The sequence below is a fragment of the Sphaerodactylus townsendi genome, linkage group LG05 (assembly GCF_021028975.2).
Source record: "Sphaerodactylus townsendi isolate TG3544 linkage group LG05, MPM_Stown_v2.3, whole genome shotgun sequence".
NCBI lineage: Eukaryota > Metazoa > Chordata > Lepidosauria > Squamata > Sphaerodactylidae > Sphaerodactylus > Sphaerodactylus townsendi.
The window spans coordinates 73,353,776-73,375,229 of record NC_059429.1 but is presented as its reverse complement, the minus strand read 5'-3'; the positions used below and the strand labels follow the sequence as shown (position 1 = coordinate 73,375,229).

At 44.8% G+C, this 21,454-nt stretch overlaps 1 protein-coding gene across 2 annotated transcripts in view; it reads right to left on the bottom strand.

Annotated features, from left to right (window-relative positions):
* Positions 1-8,443, bottom strand: part of PTCH2 (patched 2) — a 66,837-nt gene extending 58,394 nt beyond the window's left edge. Inside the window, exons 1-2 of one of the 2 annotated variants that reach the window (XM_048496948.1) lie at positions 7,849-8,443; positions 6,583-6,775 (exon numbers count right to left, since the gene is read on the bottom strand). In XM_048496948.1, coding sequence (XP_048352905.1) covers positions 6,583-6,775; positions 7,849-7,989 — 334 coding nt within the window. In that variant the 5' untranslated portion in view covers positions 7,990-8,443. The remainder of the gene's footprint in view (positions 1-6,582; positions 6,776-7,848) is intronic. The other variant, XM_048496947.1, reaches the window with a different exon arrangement.
* Positions 8,444-21,454: the final 13,011 nt, after the last annotated feature.

Sequence of the window (21,454 nt, the reverse complement as noted above, 5' to 3'; positions counted from 1 at the left end):
CAGCTTGCTGACATTTTAAGCAGGCAGATTTAACTATTTAATTTATACCTCATCTTTCTTACAAATGGGCACTCAGCGTGGTTTATATCATTCCCCTTTCCTCTATTTTATTCTAAGTCTGTGGGAGAATCCTTTAACATCACTCTTTTATAAGTCAGGTGAATGCAACCCAGGACTCAGCCAAGGGTCATAACTAGTTCCTCCCATATCAAGTCTTGATTCTTCCTCTCTTTCCAAGCTGAATTACATTTGGGATCTCTGTTGTTCCCCTGGCTATAACACAGCATTGCCATCACAACACTCTCCAAGTGGCAAGTCAGGAGTTGACTGCTCAAGTACTATGCTGGCAAATCAATTTATTTTCTGACTCCCTAGTCCCATCTTCACAATGATTATATTATATTCAGGAGATGTCCAGAAAGTATACTGATTTCACCCCTTGCAGCAAGAAGACATCGTTTAAACATAAATTCCAAAAGCAAGCTACGATGACCCATTATATTCCAGCTTATTCAAGAAATAGAAATGTGATCAAGGTCAAGAGAATCCCGACTGCCGATAGCAAATATGCTAGTAACCAAATTAGCTAGATAGAAGCTTCTACATTTTGCCACACTCCCAAGGCACGCAATGCTTCTCCAAACCTGTCAATTTGTTGGGGTCATCTTTCCTCTGCCCAAGAAATTAGCCACCAAATGCTTCATCTCTTCCCAATCCATGAATGCTTCCTTATGAATGAGCAAAAATTTCTCCATAATTCCTTACAATCTTCCTACACTCTCAGAAACTCAAAGATAAAAGCATTTCCTCTGGTGTGATGGTCATCAGCACACAGACCTTTAAAAAGCCCCTGCAGCCATACAGCTACACTAAAATGTCCTGGTTAAAGATTAAACCTGCCTTTCTTTGAGGTCACCCATAAATCAGCCATGACCTTTTGCCTTCCAAATGCTGATGTTCTTTCAAGTCCCAAGCTTTAGGTTTAATTCCCAACAAGCAATCTACCCTGGACTCAACATACCAATGAGGAAGTGCCCTTAGAGAGGCCTACCTGCATGTACCTAAGACCACTCCATGTTGGCATCAATATTTAGCATTTTTCCCTGAGGTGCGAAACAATATCCATGCCAACATCCTTAGCTATTGTATAATAGAGATGACTGATATCCAAGTGCTTTGCTCTTATAACTCCTGAAGGTTAGGTTTAACAGAATAATTCTTCCCATCTTCGTAATCAAAAGTTAGTTCCCTTATAGCCACACTGAAAGACTATTAGTTGAAATCTGGAATCCAGCTGGGACCTAACCAGGAAACATAATATTCTTACAGTTACCGTCAGGATGCTGTTATTGGAGTGAGAAATTAATACTTTAAATCTCCTTCCCTTAGGCCATGGATCCCCAATATAGCACATGTGGGTACCTCCCTCCTTGACATTTTGTGGTTGGCTCTGCCTACAGCAGTCATTTTGTGGTTGTGACCACCACCCTGTGTCAGAATTATAAGTCTCCCCAGGCTCAAAAAAGTTGGGAACCTTGCCTTAGGTCTAGTTTTCATAAACAGCAACTGAGGTGCCCCACCAGTTTCTGGCTGCTCTATTTCATGCTGCAGGTGTGGACTCACATGACTGACTTCTCCATACAAAAATCCTGTACACAGAGAATTTGAATGCGAGGGGAAAGGCTTTCCTAGAACCCCTTTCCCTGATATCTGGATGGTCTTTAAAAAAATAGAGAAGGGTTCAGTCTTGAGAGGTTCCACCTATAGTAAGAAGTGGTGCAGTTCAGACACAGACTGACCACTTTGAATCTGCTGCTTACAAGCTTAAGAGGAGGAAATACTACCCTTCTTTACAAATATACAGGAGGCCAGTGTGCGAGGGAAGGGAGCCTTCCCAGACTAGCAGGTATTGGAGGAAAACCTGAAAATTGTCCATTTACCAGTGAAAAAAAGACCCACCACTTGCAGGTACACCTACAAGTTCAAGAATTTAGAACTTCATTTATTATTAGGAACTATAATGAATGATTATAGTATTAGGCCAAGTAGACTGAACAACTTTGGAACAGCCTCCAGAGACTTATCTATTATTTAATACAATCTATATATTAATCGTGCTTTTAAAAAATAGCCATGAGGGCTACAGTCTATGAGTACACTATTCAAAATGTTACTTCACAGCACAGCGGTGGGATACAGGATAAACTATTTGCAGAAGTCAGCATTTTTGTTTTACCCCAACATTTCTGTTTATAAGATATCATTTCCAATAACGCCTGGCTGATACCCATGGAAGAAATCTTTTGCACTTAAACACAATTCCCTGAATGGTAAGTACACTGAAGCTTTCAACAGACAAAACATGGCCAGTCTCCCAAAGGCAGATTTTTTTTTAACTGAGAAAGAGGTATGTATGCCCAAAGTATGACTGAAGAATTCAACTGTTTCCCTATAGGGGCTGAAATCTATTTCCAGTTCAAGAAACCATCAAAGCCAGCTGTTCTGATGAACCTAAGATGACACACTGCCAGACTGTCAGTACTCACAGCAGTTCTCTTGCTTCTTCTCCCCACTTGAACTACAGTGTGAAGTCGGAGTATATCTTTGGTGGAATTCAGAGCCACTGAAAAAGTCTGCCAATGACATCACACAACCCCCTCCCCCCCCTCGACACAACTGGGGCATAAGTAGAATACAACTCTTTAATTACAATGAAATAGTTTGTTCTTCTGGAACAACTCGGAGAGTAAACCTTTTTCATCTGACTTTTAAAAATGGCCACAGAAGCCTATTCCTTCATTTAACATGCATTTTTCTTTTTGAACTCTTGAGCAAGTGTATGACCTCCAAAGTGTTCAGTTCTGACACAGGAAAGTGTACCCTGGAGAAGAAACAGTGCCTTGGAGGGGGACCATAGTAACAAAAAAAAAAGAGTCAATAAGTCTGAAGCCATGGAAAGAGGGTAGTGGGAAGTTTTCAGACAAGGAATATTGTACATTGTGATTATTTTGGTGTGCAAACTAGAATCCCCTCTGCATTAAGGGAACCAGTGACTGCTGTTTACCTCACTCTGTACAAAGATGGGGTAGTTAACTCTGCATTCCCTGCTGTTGGTCCCCATGCCAGTTATTATAGCCAGCGGAAGTCTTGGACACAGATCATATCCACCTTTTCCAGGGATGCTTCCCATGTGAATGAGGGCAGGCCTCCATGCTGATCTAGGGGTGTGAGAAACTGCCACTGATGTCTGTTTACAGAAAAGAATGGTAGGAGAATGTGAAGCTCCAAACAGTGTTGACAAAAGTTGGGGACAAGCAACTGGCAGCTGTTCTTTCTATCTGTGTAGCTTGTCTGCATTTCCATCAACTAAGCCTGTGGGAGGCACCCTTGGAAGGAAAGAATTCTTGGTTGTTGAATGCTAAACAGAATCTTACTCAAGCAATATGCATGCAAGTCCATGTGTGAATCAAGTAGCAAAGATCATGGCATGAACAAAGTGATGGAGCAACAGTCATAATTCACCACAGAATATGGCTAGACCTGTGGATAATTTGCAGGTATATTCAACTGGTTCATTATCTGCTCATAATCAGTACACAGGAAACTCAGCAGAGAGGCAAAATGCTCTGATCTGAGGAATTTCTGATCTAAAAGTTAAAATCTCAGCAGCAAGCAGTTTCTGAACTAGGTGACCTATGAAGATTCAAAAGGGGATGTAGGACAATTCTTCAGCACTACCTTCAAAGTATGGAGAGGTTTCCTGCAAAAGAAGTCTGCCTCACAGCAACCAAGGAACTACGGCTGCACTTTAATTAACAGAAAGTAGAGGAAAATAGCTACGTACAAACAAGCAGATCTATAAACATGATTCTCCCCCCATTTCCATGTATAGAGCAGTTTTTCTCATTTAGCTTTCCCACCATTCATCAAACTACCGAAAAAGCGCATTGCAAAAGCCTTCATTATTCACGCTGCTGAAGTGTGCATAAGAGAACATAATATAAAATTCTGTCTCACAATTAACACATTTTGAAATAAAGTCAAACAAGCCACACAAAGAGCAGATATCCCCTTTGGTATAACACACTCCTATTCCTAGAGCCTAACTTCCTTCAGCCTCATGTATCCCACAAGCCGGCAAGGTATAGACATAAAGCATAGTCTCTCTCTCTCTCTCTTTTCCCCTTTTCTTTTTTAAGGCTGAGCAAATGTCAGCATCAAAAGCAATAAATAAGTACAAGCCAAACGTGCAGGTTCTCAGGGGATGTTCTTGATTTGGGTTAAGATGGGTTTGTTACAAAAAGGGGATTTCCCTTCTTTAAATGTTAAACAGCTGCAGGTTTTAATGGATCTTCTTTTTTGCTGGAAGCCTCTGTAAGGCAGAGGCAGGGAGAAGGGGGGTGGGGTGGGCTGAAGGCTAAGACTGAAACACTTTTTTCCCCCTTTCCAGTCCCCCTTCAGTGTGTGAAACAGGTGGGTAAACTTTACTGGCATTCATGTGAGTGTGGGTTTTATTTAAAAGGGAGTGGGAGGGTGGAAGAGTAAAGTTGCTTCTATTGTTGAACAAAATCCAAGAGTAGTTTAGGACCACACATGGAGCTGGGGCTGTGAAGGGGGAGGAGGTGTGGAACGCCAAAGATCGCTGACAGTCATCACAGAGAAACATCTGCTCTTGGAAAACTCCCAGGCTGCTTGCAAAAAAAATAAAATAAAATAAAAATCCCAGAGTGTGAAAACTCAGCGCAGCAACCTGGTGCCGGGGAAAAAAGAGGAGGCTGCAATAACAGGAGATGAAAAGCGAGGCGCAAACTCTGGGCTATGGACTGACAGTAGAGCAGAGGAGGGGGAAAGGAGCATGTTGAACTTATTAATAACAAAGGCATAAAGGCAGCATTTTTATCAAATGTTTCCAGTAGGAAATTTGGATTTTCTCCTGGGTGACCCCTTTTCGCTTTCGGCTGTTTGCATTCAACCCAGTTCCACGCTCAGCTGGCAGGCGCGTGTGACCCAAGCCAAACTTCAACTGACAGTTCTGTCACAGACAGTAATTATCCTCTCCTTCAGCACCACCCTCAGAAAAGTAATTTAAGATTTTAATATCAATAATGTAATGCACCAAGCAGGGCCCGGTGGCAAGAAAAAAAATCTCCTCCAAGATGAGGAAAAGAATTTAATTACATTAGTCTGTGTGGAGGCATGTATTTGCACTGATAAAGATCTGGATTGCACACATTCATATGGCCTGCCCAGGCACACATATGCAGAGCAGCATAGAAAGGATTTATAAACACATGCACATAGCCTATAGGGGGACAAATGCTGAGTAAAAACCAAGCAGGATAAGATGTAAACCCTTGGACTGTGAGCAGACATTTCCACAATATTTGCTGTCTTTGAATAAGTTTTCTCAAGCTGGGCTAAGCATTACTAAGGTGTTCTGAAGTCGAAAAAGAAAAGAGGGGTCTTTTGCTTGACCTGGACAGGAAATATGTCCAGAGGATAACCAGGATTACTTTCTCACTGGAAAAAGGTTTGAACGTTCGGGGTGTTTATGGAGGTTATTTGTATCTGGCCCTATAAAATTATCAGGATGGGACACTATCTAGAAACTGTGGATAAGCCAGTGAGAGCTCCTCAGAGGAACTGTAGGGTGGTAGTGCAACAAATAAAAACATTTCAAAATCAATTACTCTGCTTCTTAGAAACCCAGAATCTACTCATCACTTGTTCTGTTGTCATGGCTGTGACTTTATGAAAGCTTTCAAGAACAAAATTGCCAGAGAGAACCCAAACAATAATCCTTGACAATTAAGTGAAAAAGAATAAAACAATCCTAGATTCCCCGTCTATTCCTTGACATCCCTCAAGCCTACATGAAAACAAAGAGAGCCCCAATATTACACATACAAATGTGTTCTTTGTGATGATCCTTTGCACATCACATTGGATCAGAGCTTCCCAAAACTTATAATTTCGGGCTCTGGAATGCCAAGACAGTTTAAGTGCTTTTCTGAAAAGTCATAAACTTGTTCAAGGGCAGACAAGTGTTCTAATCCAGCTCTGTATAATCATCCTCTTAAAGAATAAATAAAAAGGAAGCCTCCTGATTTCATTATATCTTTGCCAAGTGGCTTTGGAGACCCTACAACACATTTGACAGTCACATTTTCAATCGGTTCTTCTAAGCGGGAAGCTCCGCCTTAATTACAGGGAAACTTGAAATGGCGAGACTCATAATTCTATTGCAAGTCTTGGGAGACCCAATAACTAGAACAATTTTTAAATACATAATATAAAGTGGATCTGCAGTTTGATACCTGTGTCGTTGCTCCCCCCCCCCAAAAGAAGACAAGGCATCAAAACCAAGACTACAAAAGTTATGTGCCAATCTGGATTTACCGACATATGTGGATTTAGAGACTGGGCCTTTTGCCAATGTCCCTATTTAAAAGGCCCATCCAGGCTGAGACTCAATCCATTTGCCTTCCAGAATGTTATACAACTCTTCCACCATCCACAACATGCCTCAGGCAATGTGTGGTTTGCCCAGTAGACACTCCGCCCCGGAAGGAAGAGGCTTACCTTCCACCCAGAGCTGCTCAATATCCGTTTCGATGGAGGCCACTCGGAGTCCTACAGCCAGCGCCCCAAAGACCAGCAGCCCCACAAAGAGTACTTTGCCACAGTGACGCTGGATCCAGCAGCCCAATGTAAACAGAAGGGCTTGGAACTGGGCCCTCAGCCACAGCGGGGCTTTCTGGCCCACAGCCTTACCCTGAGGAAAGAAACAGAGTGTTAGCCACTGTAGTTACAAGGAATAGCAACATTTTGCCCCTGGCATTGGGATTCAGGCAGACTTCAAGTCTGGAGGAAAGTGAGAGCTTGCTCAAAGTTTTAGGGGCACTGCTGTGTCTGAACCCAGGTTGTTCCCCTATGCTGGAACTTTGTGGGGGGTACTGACTCTCCACAGGCTGCCTCTCCCTTTCTCATCTGTAGAGAAGAACCAGTGAGCCAATAGCATCTCAAAAAGGTGTGTGAAATCTCTGCTGCTACACTGGATGTCCAAACCATGAGCCACTTCATCTTCAAGCATGAAAGCTCATGCACCAAGAAATGTCCCAGAAGTTACAGTTTCTGGTCTCCAAAGAATCCCCAGCCCCTGAAGTTCCCTGGGTGAAAGGAGTATGCAAAGTTCCCACAGTCACACAACAACCAGGGTTGTGAAGAAGGGCTAATGTCAAGTTCCCAGCAATGGGTGTGTGTGTATGGTCTACCCCTCCCCTTTTCTCAGGTGTGTCCTCTTGGCTCTTGCCATTCAGACTTCCTCATTTTCTTTGCATGGTTTTTTTTCATTCTCTCTCTCCCTTTCTGCCTGAGTTCTTTCCTGCTACCCAGTCACTGACTGTATTAGTCTCTTTTCTCGTTCCTCTACAAACAGCCACAGGAACAACCACATCTCCTACACCCGAGCCCCTACATCTTGCTCCTAAACCCACCCTATCCTCTGGCAGCTCCGATCCCCAGCCGGCCTCTACTAAGCGCCCCATTTACACGCAGCCTTTCCTGGACGGCTCCATCGCGTCTCCCCTTTCTATAAACAAACTCCCGAGACCCCGGAGCGGGCTCAGTTTGGAGCACGCATGCGAGATCCTGCCCCTCCCTTCATCCCGCAGCCCCAGGAGGATCCCGACCTCCGCCACCCTCCGGCGGACCCTAGAGGGGCTGCGACTGCCTGTTCTGCTCCTTTGTGGCGGCTGACCTGAGCGCCTCTTCCCATGGGATGGGATCACCCTAACTTTGTCCTCTCCCCACTACCCATGAGAAAGCACCTTCTCTCCCTTCTCTTACCTTGGCGATCTGCTTGAGGGCAAAGGCGGCGTGGCAGTAGCTGGGTCTCCGGAGCAGATCCGAGCTGGCAGCGACCGCGTAAGACGGCGGGAGTTCTCCAAAGATGCCCGCGGCCCCAGGGACCGGCCGATGCGAGGCCATGCTCCGAGGTCGGGCGAGGACGGCGCCAGGGGCAGGCGAAGGGGTGCAGGCAACTTCCTTCCCGGGCGCGGTAATCCAGAGAGGAGAGGCGCGGGGTGCGACGGTTCAGGCTGGCTGCTGCGGGGATCCCCTGGGAACATTATGGGGGCGAATCCAAGGCCATCCAAGCGCGCCCCATGCGCCCTCCTCGGCGCCTCCCAGCGTGGCCCCTTCGACGCGCGGCAGGAGACGGGGATCGAGCACTCACTCACACAGCCCCGCAGACGAGAGGCGCCCGGGTGCCCGGCGGTGCAGTGCGCCTCGGATCCCGTCCCACGAACATTTGGAACAAACAGTCTCCTTCGAGATCCTGAAAAGAGGAGCGGGGGGAGGAAGGTTTGGTTTGATGGGAAAGTGCCCCGGTTCCCATTGGCCGAGGAAGAGGCAAATTACTCCTCAAACATCTCCTATTATTAGCTGCTAAGCAACAGCTCACCAAAGTGGAGAGAGGAGAGACCACCCAGGCAGAGCCTCCCCCGCCTCCCTCCTCCCCCCTCCCCGCCTCAAATCAATGAGGGCAGAGGGAGAGAGGGAGGGGAGGGAGGCTTGCCTCCAACACAGGAATTCTGCTCCACAGATTTTTAAATGCTGTCCGCTGCCGCCGCCGCCGCCGCCGCCACCCCCCCCCCCACTCTTTTATTTATTATTACAAACGGACGTAGCGATGCATCAGGACAGCTGCAAACGTTGAGGGAGGGGGCAGAGTAGTGGATTGTGCAGAGGGCTGGGGGAAGAAAATAATGAATCTTGCCGTTTGGGGAAGGGGTGGCGGTGGAATTGGCTGCTTTCTAAGTACAAAAAGTAGGAGAGCTCAAACTGGCATGCCTGGCACCGCCAAAGGTACCTTGACCCTACTACAGCTGGTGGTTTTTTGAGCTGGTGGAGCTGGATGTTTTATATGTCTCTCTCTTGTCTGCCCTAGAGACTGCAGGCACTTATGAAAGAAGAGCACCTTTAAGCATGTGCAGACTGCTGTGGTTTGCCATGACAACACTTATTCCCTATGAAGATAAGAAAGTGTGAGTGGGATTTCCAGACAAAGCTGAGCCCCAGCACCTCTCATTTAGAAACAGGGGGAAATTACATGACATGAAGTCTTGAATTCATGTAAAGGAGCACATACTCTGCAGTCCTAAACAGAGCTATGCCTTTCTAAGTTCATTGCAATCAACACTTAGAAAGGTGTAATTCTGTTTAGGATTGCAGTGGTGGCCCAAAACAGCAAATACACATCAATTGATGCATTCAGGTACTTTCTCCCTCCCCCAAACAAATAATTTATTGGTTGTAGTAGGTTTTCCAGGCTGTGTGGCCGTGGTCTGGTAGATCTTGTTCCTAACGTTTAGCCTGCATCTGTGGCTGGCATCTTCAGAGGTGTATCACAGAGAAAAGTCTGTTTCACACTGTGTCTAGTGAGAAGGGAAAAACTTACTGATTGGTTCCTCACTCTGGAACATGGACAATACACCCCACTAAACTTTCCCTTCTCACTAGACCAGTGATGATGAACCTTTTTGAGACCGAGTGCCCAAATTGCAACCCAAACCCCACTTATTTATCGCAAAGTGCCAACCCGGCAATTTAACCTGAATGCTGAGGTTTTAGTTTAGAAAAAAATGGTTGGCTCTCTCTTTCTCCGCCCCACCCACTCGAGCAGGGGCCGGCCTGCTCTAGCCTCTAGCAAGTCCTGCACGCACTGCTCTGTGCCTCTCTAGCATCTCTGCCTCCTCTGCCCCCCCCCCCCCCGGCAGCAGCCACCTGGAGCACAGACATCAGGCCCGCCAGCCAAGTCCTCCCTCTCACCGCAGTGCACGCACATTGTGCTCAGTGGCGCAGGCCAGCTTAGATGTGTGTGTGTGGGGGCGTGATTTTCCACCCCCCCACATGACGAACTCTGTTTGTGCTTGCCCACAGAGAGGGCTCCGAGTGCCACCTCTGGCACCCGTGCCATAGGTTCACCATCACTGCACTAGACATAGTGTGAAACAGACTTCTCTCTGTGATACACCTCTGAAGATGCCAGCCACAGATGCAGGCAAAATGTTAGGAACAAGATCTACCAGACCACGGCCACACTGCCTGGAAAACCCACCACAACCAGTTGAATGCGGCCATGAAAGCCTTCGACAAAATAATTTATTTTCCTGAAATTGAAATAATTAATTGTTACATATAAATCTATGGGTTTAATTTGAGCTGAGCTCCATCAGAGAGTAGTCCTGGCATTCCTTAGTATTAAAAGGAATAGTTTCTGATCCCAACCCATTCCTGAGATATTAGTGAGAATATATTTCAGGACAGGGGATGAGATATCTGCCAGTGTGATATCAAAGTAGGTATGAGACTCCCATATTTTTCATTTGAGAAGTTCATTCACAAACTGTTCCACAAGACAGCTAGGCAACACCAAACAAGCTGAAAAGTCATGGTCTTGCTTTCCACCACTGAGAACCCCAAGCCATGGTGATCGCATTAGACAGAGAGTTATACCACCCCAAACCTCAGGCTCAAGAGTTAACCTGCCAAGACATCTTCTCTCCACAGAAAGTGTTACAGAGCAAGTTAATCTCTCTCCTCCCTCAAAATAACAAAAATTAGAAAACTAAAATATAGGCCTGCTCCCTGTGAGGACCATTATCTCAGTCACATTCAGGGAGAAGTGGCTACTCGGCAGGGGGACATGATTCAAAAATTCAGCCAAGGTGTAGTCCAAGTTCTGAAAGCAGAGAAGGAAGTCTGAATGGTTCAGAAATCCTGTCCTATTTGGGGGCTGTAGCTAGGCAAAGTTCTTCCCTTTGTTCCGGTGAGCAGGTAACAGATTCTCCAAGATTCTCAGCAGCTCAATACATCTGTTGTGTTGGTCTTTTTAGAAGGAAGAGGAGCTGACAGGCAGCCAACAAGAAGACTGGATTCTAATTGCAGAATATGGGCTGGTAATAGACCTCTAGATCTCTTGATTTTTTGGGTATATTTCAAATGAAGAGCCTCATTAGCTCACTCCTCTGGGGTTGAGTTTGAAGATGAGTTTGGAAACCCACAAATAAATAAAACAAGGTGATGCAGTTGTGTTTCATTGCATTTCTACTTCTCTTCATTGATTGGAGGGAGAGGACATATAGTGATAGAGCTGCTCTTATTCCCACTTCAAGAAAATAATATGTGGACTCTTGTGAAAATCTTGGAATGGGTGTCTTAGTAAAAAGCTTGGGTGGTAATTGCTTGGGTGGTATGGGAGATTGTGTGGGGATGTGTGCTAGAGTTCATTAATGTGCATTACAGTTTATGTATATACCATACTGGCTGTATGCTTATGCCTGCCAAAGTTTTTAAAGATGTAGGTGTGTGTACATTGCGGTTTCGGGAGACATGTTTGGGACTTGACACTGGCAAACCTGTAGTACTGGAACACTGCAATTTATGAATTCTGAAGTAACCATCTGGCAGAAAGAAAAGATTTCAAAGCAAATAAACAGATATTTGAAAAGCCCGTTTGAAGAGTGGGGTGGGTGGCCTCCCAAGACCTGAGCCGGCATTCACTATCTTTATATTATATTTATATTTCAAGTCAAAAAAGTTGTCTCTCTTACCTTGATTCCTTGGGAAGCCTGAGTGAAATAGTGGGCTGCCTCTATTAATTGTCCTCTGTAATTACTTGTTCCATCTCGGGATGGAGATCACATAGATCAGTGATGGCGAACCTATGGCACGGGTGCCAGAGGTGGCACGGAGCCCTCTCTGTGGGCACGCACACACAGAGTTCGTCGTGGGGGCCGGAAAATCACCCTCTCACACTCACACACATCTAGGCTGGGCTGGACCGCTGCGCATGATGTGCATGCACCATGGCGAGCAGGGAGGACTCAGCTGGCGGGCCTTGTGCCTGTGCTCCGGGTGGCTGCTTCCCAAAGGGGGGGCAGGGGAGGCGGAGATGCTAGAGAGGCATAGAGCGGTGCACACGGGACTTGCTGGAGGCTAGAGCAGATAATAGTGTAATTATTTCAGGGAAATTATTAGCATTAAACCTAAGACCTAGTTTTGGGGAAGCAGTGTAAGCTGTTAAACGCTTTTAAACCCCACTGATGTCATGGGAAGAACTAAAGCGTGATCCTTTACCTGGGAGTAAGCTCGGTTGCTGGCAATGGGGCTTGCTTCTGAGTAACCTCTCCTAGGGTCGTGATTCACCCATTTGAAGCGATGCATGGTTTCTTCACTGAGCTTACTCCCGAGTAATGTGCACCTTGGAGCCAACCGTTTTTTTCTAAACTAAAACCTCAGTATTCAGGTTAAATTGCCGTGTTGGCACTTTGCGATAAATAAGTGAGTTTTGGGTTGCAATTTGGGCACTCAGTCTCGAAAAGGTTTGCCATCACTGACATAGATGAACCCTGTCTATCTAAAATTTGGAAAATTGGCATCTCCTGCAGGTGGCTTTTGTCTTTAATACCAGTATTGCACAATACATTCTGGGATCCATTATGAAAGATCCATTAGGCAGAGTGAAGCAGTAGGCACATAGGTTCTGATATTATGCTGCCACCTTTCTGGTCACCCTATTCTGCACCAAGTTTAAACTCTGAACTGCCAAAGAAGATTGCAAGGATAACGATAGGGTTTTAACAACCTTGTTCTCCATTAACAAATTATTTTTCCAACCGTTTTTTTTTAATCGATAGGATGCTGATCTATCCGAGGCAGGCAAGCGGATGAGAACAAGCCCTTTGTAAAACATCCCATACATTCTGTCTCTGTAAGCACTACCAAATGAAATGATGATTCATCTCCCCTCTCTCTACTCTGAGATGCAATTTCTTTGCAACCACCAGCTTGGTCTGGGCTCAGGGAACAATATCAGTGAAGGTTCCTGACTTTTGCTCTCTAGGAACAAATAATCTAACATTTATTGATCACCTGCCTATTTGGCATGACCATTTAACACCAAGGCCTCAGGACTTCTTCCAGGGAGGTCTAATAAAGCACCCTTCCTTTTCTACTCCAGCCTCTACACCTTTCAAAACCCATATCATCCACAGGCAACAACAGGCTCCTGGAGCTGATATTCTCACAGAAACACAACAATCACCTATTTTACATGGTCCTCTGGTCAAAACTGCCCATCACCATCTTTTTAACATGAGTTTGTCAAGTACAGTTTTTTTTAACCATCAACTCTCATCCGACTTATGGCAACCCGTGGTGGGGTTTTCAAGGCAAGAGTCATTCAGAGGTGGGTTGCTATTGCCAGCCTCCATGTCACGACCCTTGGTATTCCTTGAGGTCTCCAATCCAATTACTTGCCAGGGTTGACCCTACTTAGCTTCTGAGAGCTAGCAAGATAAGGCTAGCCTGGCCTATCCAAGTCAGGGCAGTTTTGGAATCATTCACTTGGTAATGTGTCAGGGGGATTGTATCTAGGTGATTGAGATGCATTTCTACCTCAATGTAACTGCTTACAGCTACAAATCAATGTGGTTAAAAGATATGTGTAACTAGCCTGCTATGTGTTACCACTGTCATCTGGAGCATTCTTTCCTTGATCTTTACTTTATGGCTTCACACGCTTTGTAGATAACTCAGCTTGCCCTGACACCCTGATCCTATGGGAAATGGAGTCATATCCATTATCTCATGGGGGCAGGAAGCCAGGTGGCTTTCTCTTACTATCTGTCGCCGACCTTGGGATGCCTCAGCTCCAGGGACTGTTTTTCACAATCTCTTGGGAAAGTTGGAAGGCGGACTTACAATGGGATAAAGGGGATGGCAAAAGCCAGGTTTAGAACAGAATTGGCTTTGCCAAGCTTTGGTGCTTCGATGCCTCATCAATAAATGCTACTGATCAGCACTACAGAGTCCGTTTATTGGCTTAAGGTTCGAGGCCTAACATAATGAAACTGACAAACATGCCTCTCCACATTGTTCAATGGGACAGAGTATTAAGACTTTGGGATCTTGTTTCCCTTAACTGACAAGAGTCCTAGCTTGAAATGGGATTTTCTAGTTGGGGGCTTTCTTCCTTCACCTTTGGTAATCCCCAGTACGCAGTCTTCCTTATGGTTTGCTGGGCATTTTCACGGCCCACCTAAATATATGTTAACAAATATCTTCTATGACATAATATATTAATATGTTAAACAGTCAGTTAATGCATAGAAGTTAACTTTAGGATCTGAAATATGTCAGACCTACAGCGGTCTGTCCATAATCACTGCAACTGTTTAATGGCTCCATTTCCTCAATTGGTCAATTAGGACATCAGGCACTGAAAAAAGGAGTGAGAACCCCCTAGTGGACTGTGGTAGAACTAACTGCCCCTGGAGCTATGTAGTGCCCCTCCTTGCATAATTTAATGGGACAGCAAAAGGAGCAGATTTCTTGTAAATGAAAGAGGGAATGGCTCTCCCACTTAGCTAACGAAAGCTGTTAGACACTGAACTGTTTACAGTTTTGTGAATCAGGAGGAATGACACAACACTGAGAAATGATGAGATTTCAGAGGAAGCTTCTGGAATCTGCCTTTTATTCCTATGCTTTGGGATAAAATTTTGTCTGAAAAAAGTAAGATAAATGAATATCAAGTTTACTTAAGGAAGTCTGGTGAAATAGACATTAACTAGTCAGCTGGATGCTGAAAGTTCATGTTCCACCATCCCTCTTACACTATGTTAAAATGATATTGCAATCCTAAATTAAAAAAATTACTAGCACTTCCCCTCAAATATTTACAATTCTTACAACTTTTCAAACTTCCCAAATCCTTTCCTGCACTGTCATCCACAAATTCTATTCCCCTTTCTCTGTCATGCCCCCCCATACATTACCCTCTCCATCCTATTACATTTCTTCTTGCCCGTTTGTCCCTACTGAGCTCTTCCAAAGAAAATATACCCAATCTCATACTCCATCTCCAACTTTCTTCCACTCCTATACGGGTGCAGTCTTTCTGCTATTTATTTAGTAAATGTGATGTACTGGAGGGCTGCCTCATTACTCCATATGTCAACAGCCTAGGCCTCTGGTTCCAGCTATAAAACTATTAATGATAAGGGAAATGGTTTGAAAGTAGAATCTGGGCCTTGTTTTTTGATCAGCCTTGTCTTTTCCACCAACAGGAACAATTAAATAATGGTAACATAAAGATGAGTATTGTGACCATGAATATACATGCTGACTCTCTCCTGTGTAAAAAGGAGCAAAGAAGGGGAAGAAAATACATGACGTTCTCTGCTACATGTGTGATTATATGAGAAATAGTTGTCAGTAAAGGCCAGCCCATCCAATATATCTCTGTTTCAGTTACAACCTCGATGGGACGGGGCTGAGAGGGGGTTGGTTGTGAGGTGACCACCAAAGGCAATGCGATTATTAATTTGGCAGCAAAATAATTATATGAATGATGATATCATCGACATCTGGACATGTAAATATTTTTACTTGACATCAGGATGGCAAAAAAAGATAAGTGATATATGTACCAATTGTGTTCTAATTTAAAACAGAACTAAAACAATGTAGATTAAAATATAATTCATCTTCATTTAGTGGAGGGAGTCTTGAATTTGTCATAACAATCTTCTGTAAGTAAAGTAAATGGAGCCTCCCTCAAATTTTCCAGCCTTTCCCTCCTATCTGATGGACAGACTAGTGGAGAAAGTATCAGGCAGTTCCTAGAAATGGAAGAAAAGGCTGCGGTGCATGACTATAGCTGGCCACCCCCCACCCCATCTGGGCTTTCCAGTGGCGTGGGGAGGCTCACAAAATCAAAAAGCTTCTCCACCACCAAGAAGCCTCTATGGGCCTCAACAGACTTACACCACATTTTCAGTGGCTTAAGTCTGCAGTAGGGCCCGCCAGTGTAATGCTGGCAAAGGCCAGCCCCATGTCATGCCCCTAGCTCATACCTGCTATGCCAGTGGGAGCCGCAGGGACCTTGGGATACTGGCAAGCACAGCATTGAGTGCTGTATTCCAGGACTCGGGGGGGGGCACATGCCGGCAGCATTGCCCCTCCACCAGGGTACATGACCTGAGGAGGGTGAATCTGCTGGCATGGCAGTATGCCACTCCCAAGAGCGGATCCCCCCCCCCACTTTGGAGAGGGCTCTTAGAGTGAAAGGGAGCAGGATGGAGACTGGCCTTACATTTGGGAACAGCCTGGCTTTGGTCTCTGTGTAGCCAACGCTGCTCCACACAATAAATGCCTATATATATCCAATGACAGCTAGTGTAACATACTGGTTAGGGTGATGAACTACAACTAGAAAGACCTAGTTTCAGTTCCCCCACCACCATGAAGGACATTTAGTGGGCTTGGACCAGTCACTTCCAAAGGATTGTGAGGATAACATGGAGGACAACAAGGACATTGCCCTGAGCTCCGAAGAGGAACAGCATGATAAACATGCAGTAGGGCATATGGCTACACACCTCGTTGGGTACCTTTCCCTGCTCATGCAGAACGCACCAATAGGGACTTGAGTGATGGGAATTCTGGGGAGAAAGGGCACTTCACAGATGAAAACATTAGCAAGAACATATAACTAAGAATCTTCAGGACACTAATAGCTAACAGAAATCTCTTCTCCAGGAGGGAATCTAAGAACAACAAGTAAGCAGGTCAGGGAGCTTTCATACTTCAAATTATGATTGTTACAAATGCTTCCCACTTTTTCTACAATATGTGGCTATTGTGGATTCACTTAACAGTCTTCCTCTCCCAACAGCTGCCAGCAGTGTTTCTCATGCAGGGGAGACAAGGTACATTTGCACAGCGCTGAAGGGGAAGTGCACCTTAGACACATATGATGTCATGCCAAAATAATTTTAGTGTTGATATGATGCCATGTCAATACAACTATACCTGCAGGTAGGGAAAACAGGAAGCACCACCACATTTCTGGGTGAATACCAGCCACTTTGGTCCATTACTACTGGTAGCAAAACATTTATGGCCTCTTTTGCCTTGCAGAATTAGAACCTCTGCTTGTGGAAAAATACAAACCAAAAATTAGATATACTGTTTACACGCAAGGAGGCAATCACTCCTGCCATGGAACTTTCCTGCAGAGAACTCTCCTGGGCCTGGTTTCCTTAACTCGTATATAAACGAATCCTTAAAGGCACAGATCTCATTACAAGTCTCAAGATTGCTGGCTTAGCCCTTTAAACTGCACTTTTATCAATATCACTGTTCCAAAAATAATCCCCCCTCCCCAAATGAAAGAGGCAAAGCATTTCCCTGGATCACAAGCTGCAGAGCTAATATTCTCTCCCCCTCCCCTCCCCTCCCCCACTTTTCCTGATACTGCAACCAGAAGACAGAGGCTTGTTATTTCCAAGTACTATTATATCAATATCTTGATATATCAATATGAGAATTAGAGGTCGGAGTGTTTTGGCTAAGCCCATGTGAGTGAGCTTCTTTTCTATGACTTGAACCAGCTGACAACATAAAGGGGGGGCAAGGATGAAAGTCCAAGAGAGTGGGAAGGCTGGCAGGGTGGAGGGAAGATGTCCAGGGCAAAGCTGTGCTCACTGGCAAATCTGGTGACAAAGCAAATTAAAATCATGCTAGAAGTGGTCTCACTTGCTGCAGAGAGAATGGAAAGTGAAAGTGGGGCTTGAGGAAATACGTCCATACAAGAAATCTTGCTGAGACGGACCACGCAGCAAACACCTTTTGCATAACTGGCTATAGAGTTCCCATTATGCTTTCAAAGGGGATAGATGAGTATTGTCCAATGTTCCCAAAAAAATTAATCCTAAAGTGTGGGTAACACCAAGGTGGAATGTGTGGGAGCCTGAATAGCACACAGGTGATGACTCTCACATATACAGCATGACTGAGCTCACATGCTATCTATTGCAGATATTATCCCCATGACCTTCTTGGCTCTTTTCAGGCAGTCCTCCAACAGTGGTGAAGGCAAGGATGGACTTCAATCACAGCATAGTGCCTACTATATTCTGAGTCTACAACCTGACCAACAGCTGCAACAATTAGTGTGCACCTAATTTCTTTGCTGTGGGGTTGACCATCTCTTGTATTTGTTTGATTCCAATACTGCAAGCTGCTTAACAATTATTTGACCAGTGAAGATCATGGGTATACCACGATAGGGGCAATTCTACCTGTGTAAGTATAGCTTTCCAAGGCACATATGCCTCACCGCACCAAGAAAACTGGCAACACTTCCATCTGATTTTCTTCCAGCACTCCATTCCTGCTGTTGTATAATGAATGTCTGAATTGTCTTACATTATCTATATCAATGGGATGTGACAGACAGGAAATACAGCCCTGGCCTCTGCTCATTACAAAGTCATCTTCAGAACAAGATTCACACTGGGAAGGTGATGAGAGGATCTACTGAGCTCTGAACAGTGGTGTTCCAGCAACAGTGGGGGGCAGGTTCCTTGGCACATTATTTTGTCCAAAGATTGCAAGTAAAATACCCATGCAGGCTGCACAAGGAGGGGAAATGGAGAACAAGGGCTCCTGGATTCATGAGAATGAATCCAGGCAGTAATGTACCATTGTAAAACTCAAGCCACCATGCCCATTCCCCCCACAGTTTCCCCCACACACACAGTTGCACCCAAGCTTCCTCTCATCACTCCCCCCCGCACCATGCTGGAGCCCACAGGGGCACTGGGCTGTGCCAGGGCCTTGGGCTTGTTCCTGATGTCATGGCTGGCATGTTTTGGTCAGTGGCAGAGCCTTAAAGGGCTTAAAGGGACCAGGGTAGGGGGCATGCAAATGGCGTGCAGTGGTGGGCATTGAGTGACATGCAGGTAGCCAAAGAAACAGCTGGGGGGGGGTGAAGAAGCAGCTGGTGAACGGGTGAGCTGCTGCTGCTTGCTCCTGGGGGGGTGGGATGGGAAGGCAGGCGGTTAAAATGCCATCTGGGTTGTCTGCCCCCCCCTTTCAGATTTGCTATTGAATCCAGAAGAATGGTAACTAGATGAGATGGTTTAAATAGTATCGGTGGCATCCAGGTTAGCCATTGCGATTACCAACGGGTCTGGAGAAAAGTTATGTCCACTTAATAAGGCTTAATGGAATCCCATCCCATGAAAAGCTGCTGCTGTCCATTTCTTCATTAAGTCTCTATTAAAGGGCCTACCCTAGAAGTCAACAGCAAAACTCCCATTAATGTTTCTGAAGGAGGATTACAGAGTAAGAGATCTTTAAGTGGCTAACCAGTCTGAAACTCACAAACTGTCAAATTAAACCCTGCTTCCTTTCTCTCAATATGTCTTCAGCCCTGCCTGTAAGCATATCTGGACAAAGGTATTTGGCTCCTTTGCCATTTTCCTCCAGGCAGTTGGCAACCTTTGCCCCAAACTGTACCAATCTGTACCATTTCACATGCCTGGTAAGGGGATGTGGAAAGGTACAGTATAGCTCGATCTCATTAGAATTTGGAAGCCTGGCAGGGCCAGTACTTGGATGGGAGATTCCCAAGGAAGACTTTGCAGAGGAAGGCAATTATGGCAAACCACCTCTATTCTTCATTTGCCTTGAAAACTCTATGGAGTCCCCATAAATAAGCTGTGACTTGATGGCACTTTACACACACACCTGCCTGGTAAGTGAGTTTAAGAACTGCCAGTATTTCTATGCACAGAAATCCTGACATATGTAGTCATACCCTCAGTGTGTGAACTGCTGAACCCATTCACTGGGCTTGGTGGCTAGAAACCCTTCGTACAGTTATAACCATATAGGAAAACTGTTGTACATGGCAGAATTGTCTTCAAGTTAACAAGGTGGGCCTGTAGGTGGTACACTAATTACCAACGTCCAGAATGGTCTGGAAACATTCCCTTCCATTTACATTTGGATAAATTAGTTAAGCTGCCTGGCTTCCCCAACTTCAGGTCTCTCTGTGTTAAGTTGTGGCATCAAACTGCTTCCAACTCAAGGTGACCCTATGAGTCACTGTCCTCCAAAACATCCTGTCAATAAAAGCTTTGCTCATGTCTTTCAGACTGAGGGCCATGGCTTGTTTTATACATCACTTTAATGTTCTCTAGTAAGGATGAAGGCAGGAGACAGGATTATCAGATATAAATCCTGACTGGTATCTTTAAGTGTTCCATAGAAGGGAAATTTCATTTGCTGCAATTTTTTGTCAATCAAGCTGTCTGCAAGCATCATGAGCCTGTTTCTTGGGTTGCTTTCTTCATATTCAAAAGTACAGTATTCCTCAGCAGAATTATAAATGTTCCGTACATGCACATTCTCACACAACCCAGTGAGAGCTTTACTTTCTGCCCTCCATCACAGATGTGTCATCATTGCATACTGCTCAGTACCCTACCATATAAATAAGCAGTGGGCAAATAAATGAGCCAACCAGTAATATAACACAGCTAGTGTGTTTTACATTTATTTATTCAATTTATAAACCAATCTCCCTGTAAAATGGGCTCAGAGCAGTATACAACAATACATTAGAAAATTGAAATTTAACGAAATTTAATTCAAAGAAAACTCTTACTGCTAGGTGTTCATTTAAGTCTTTATCAAGGTGATTTCATGCATGCTCATATTCTCACAGTCTTATGGCAGACACAGGTTTCCTCCAACATCATCAATTACCTGCCCTGCCTATCCAAGACCATGGGGAAAAACTGATTTCACCTACTCAAGACAAGACAGTGAAATTCAACTATCATAGCTGCTGTGCAGCCACAAAGCTGTTCGATATGTGTTTGACTTGTGCTGCAGGGAACCAAGCAAATCTGAGACTCAGCTTATAAGTGCCAGGTCTCAGACCTGTCTGTGAACATGACATATTTGCTTGCTGAAACAGTTTGTGGCAAAGTTCACAGCATTTACAATGAAACTTACTATGAAAATAATGGCAATACTTGCTAATATTCAATGGATAGGAAAACTCTTTTACAGTGCAATCCTAAGCAGTTACACCATTCTAAACTTACTAACTTCAACAGGCATAGGAAGGTGTAATGCTTTTTAGGACTGCACTATTAGTGTTTTGACATGGCAAATAAAGTACATAGTATTACATGAAACAACATAAAGTGTCTTGCATATCATGGGATCGGTCAGACGAAACAGAAAACAGGGCTTCAGTATCTTTAGGAACTTTCCTGCACTATCCCTTACAAGCTACTGCCAGAGATAGGATGCTGGATTGCAGGCACTTAAATGCATTAGCTTTTGTTTGCAATGAGGATGGGGAGAACAAGATTCATCACCTCTTCAGTACAAGCATGGATGAGGAACCAGATAAAGTGATAAAGATTCCTTTCCTCAGGGAAGCTATGATTGGCAGAGCAAAGTCACAGTGTCAGGTGTACACTCCCATGAGGAACAGAGAGGCTGCTTCAGTCCTGGTGGGTAACAAGAGGCTGAAACTTGGGAAGGAACCAACACAGACCAACAAGGGAAAGTTGAGGAG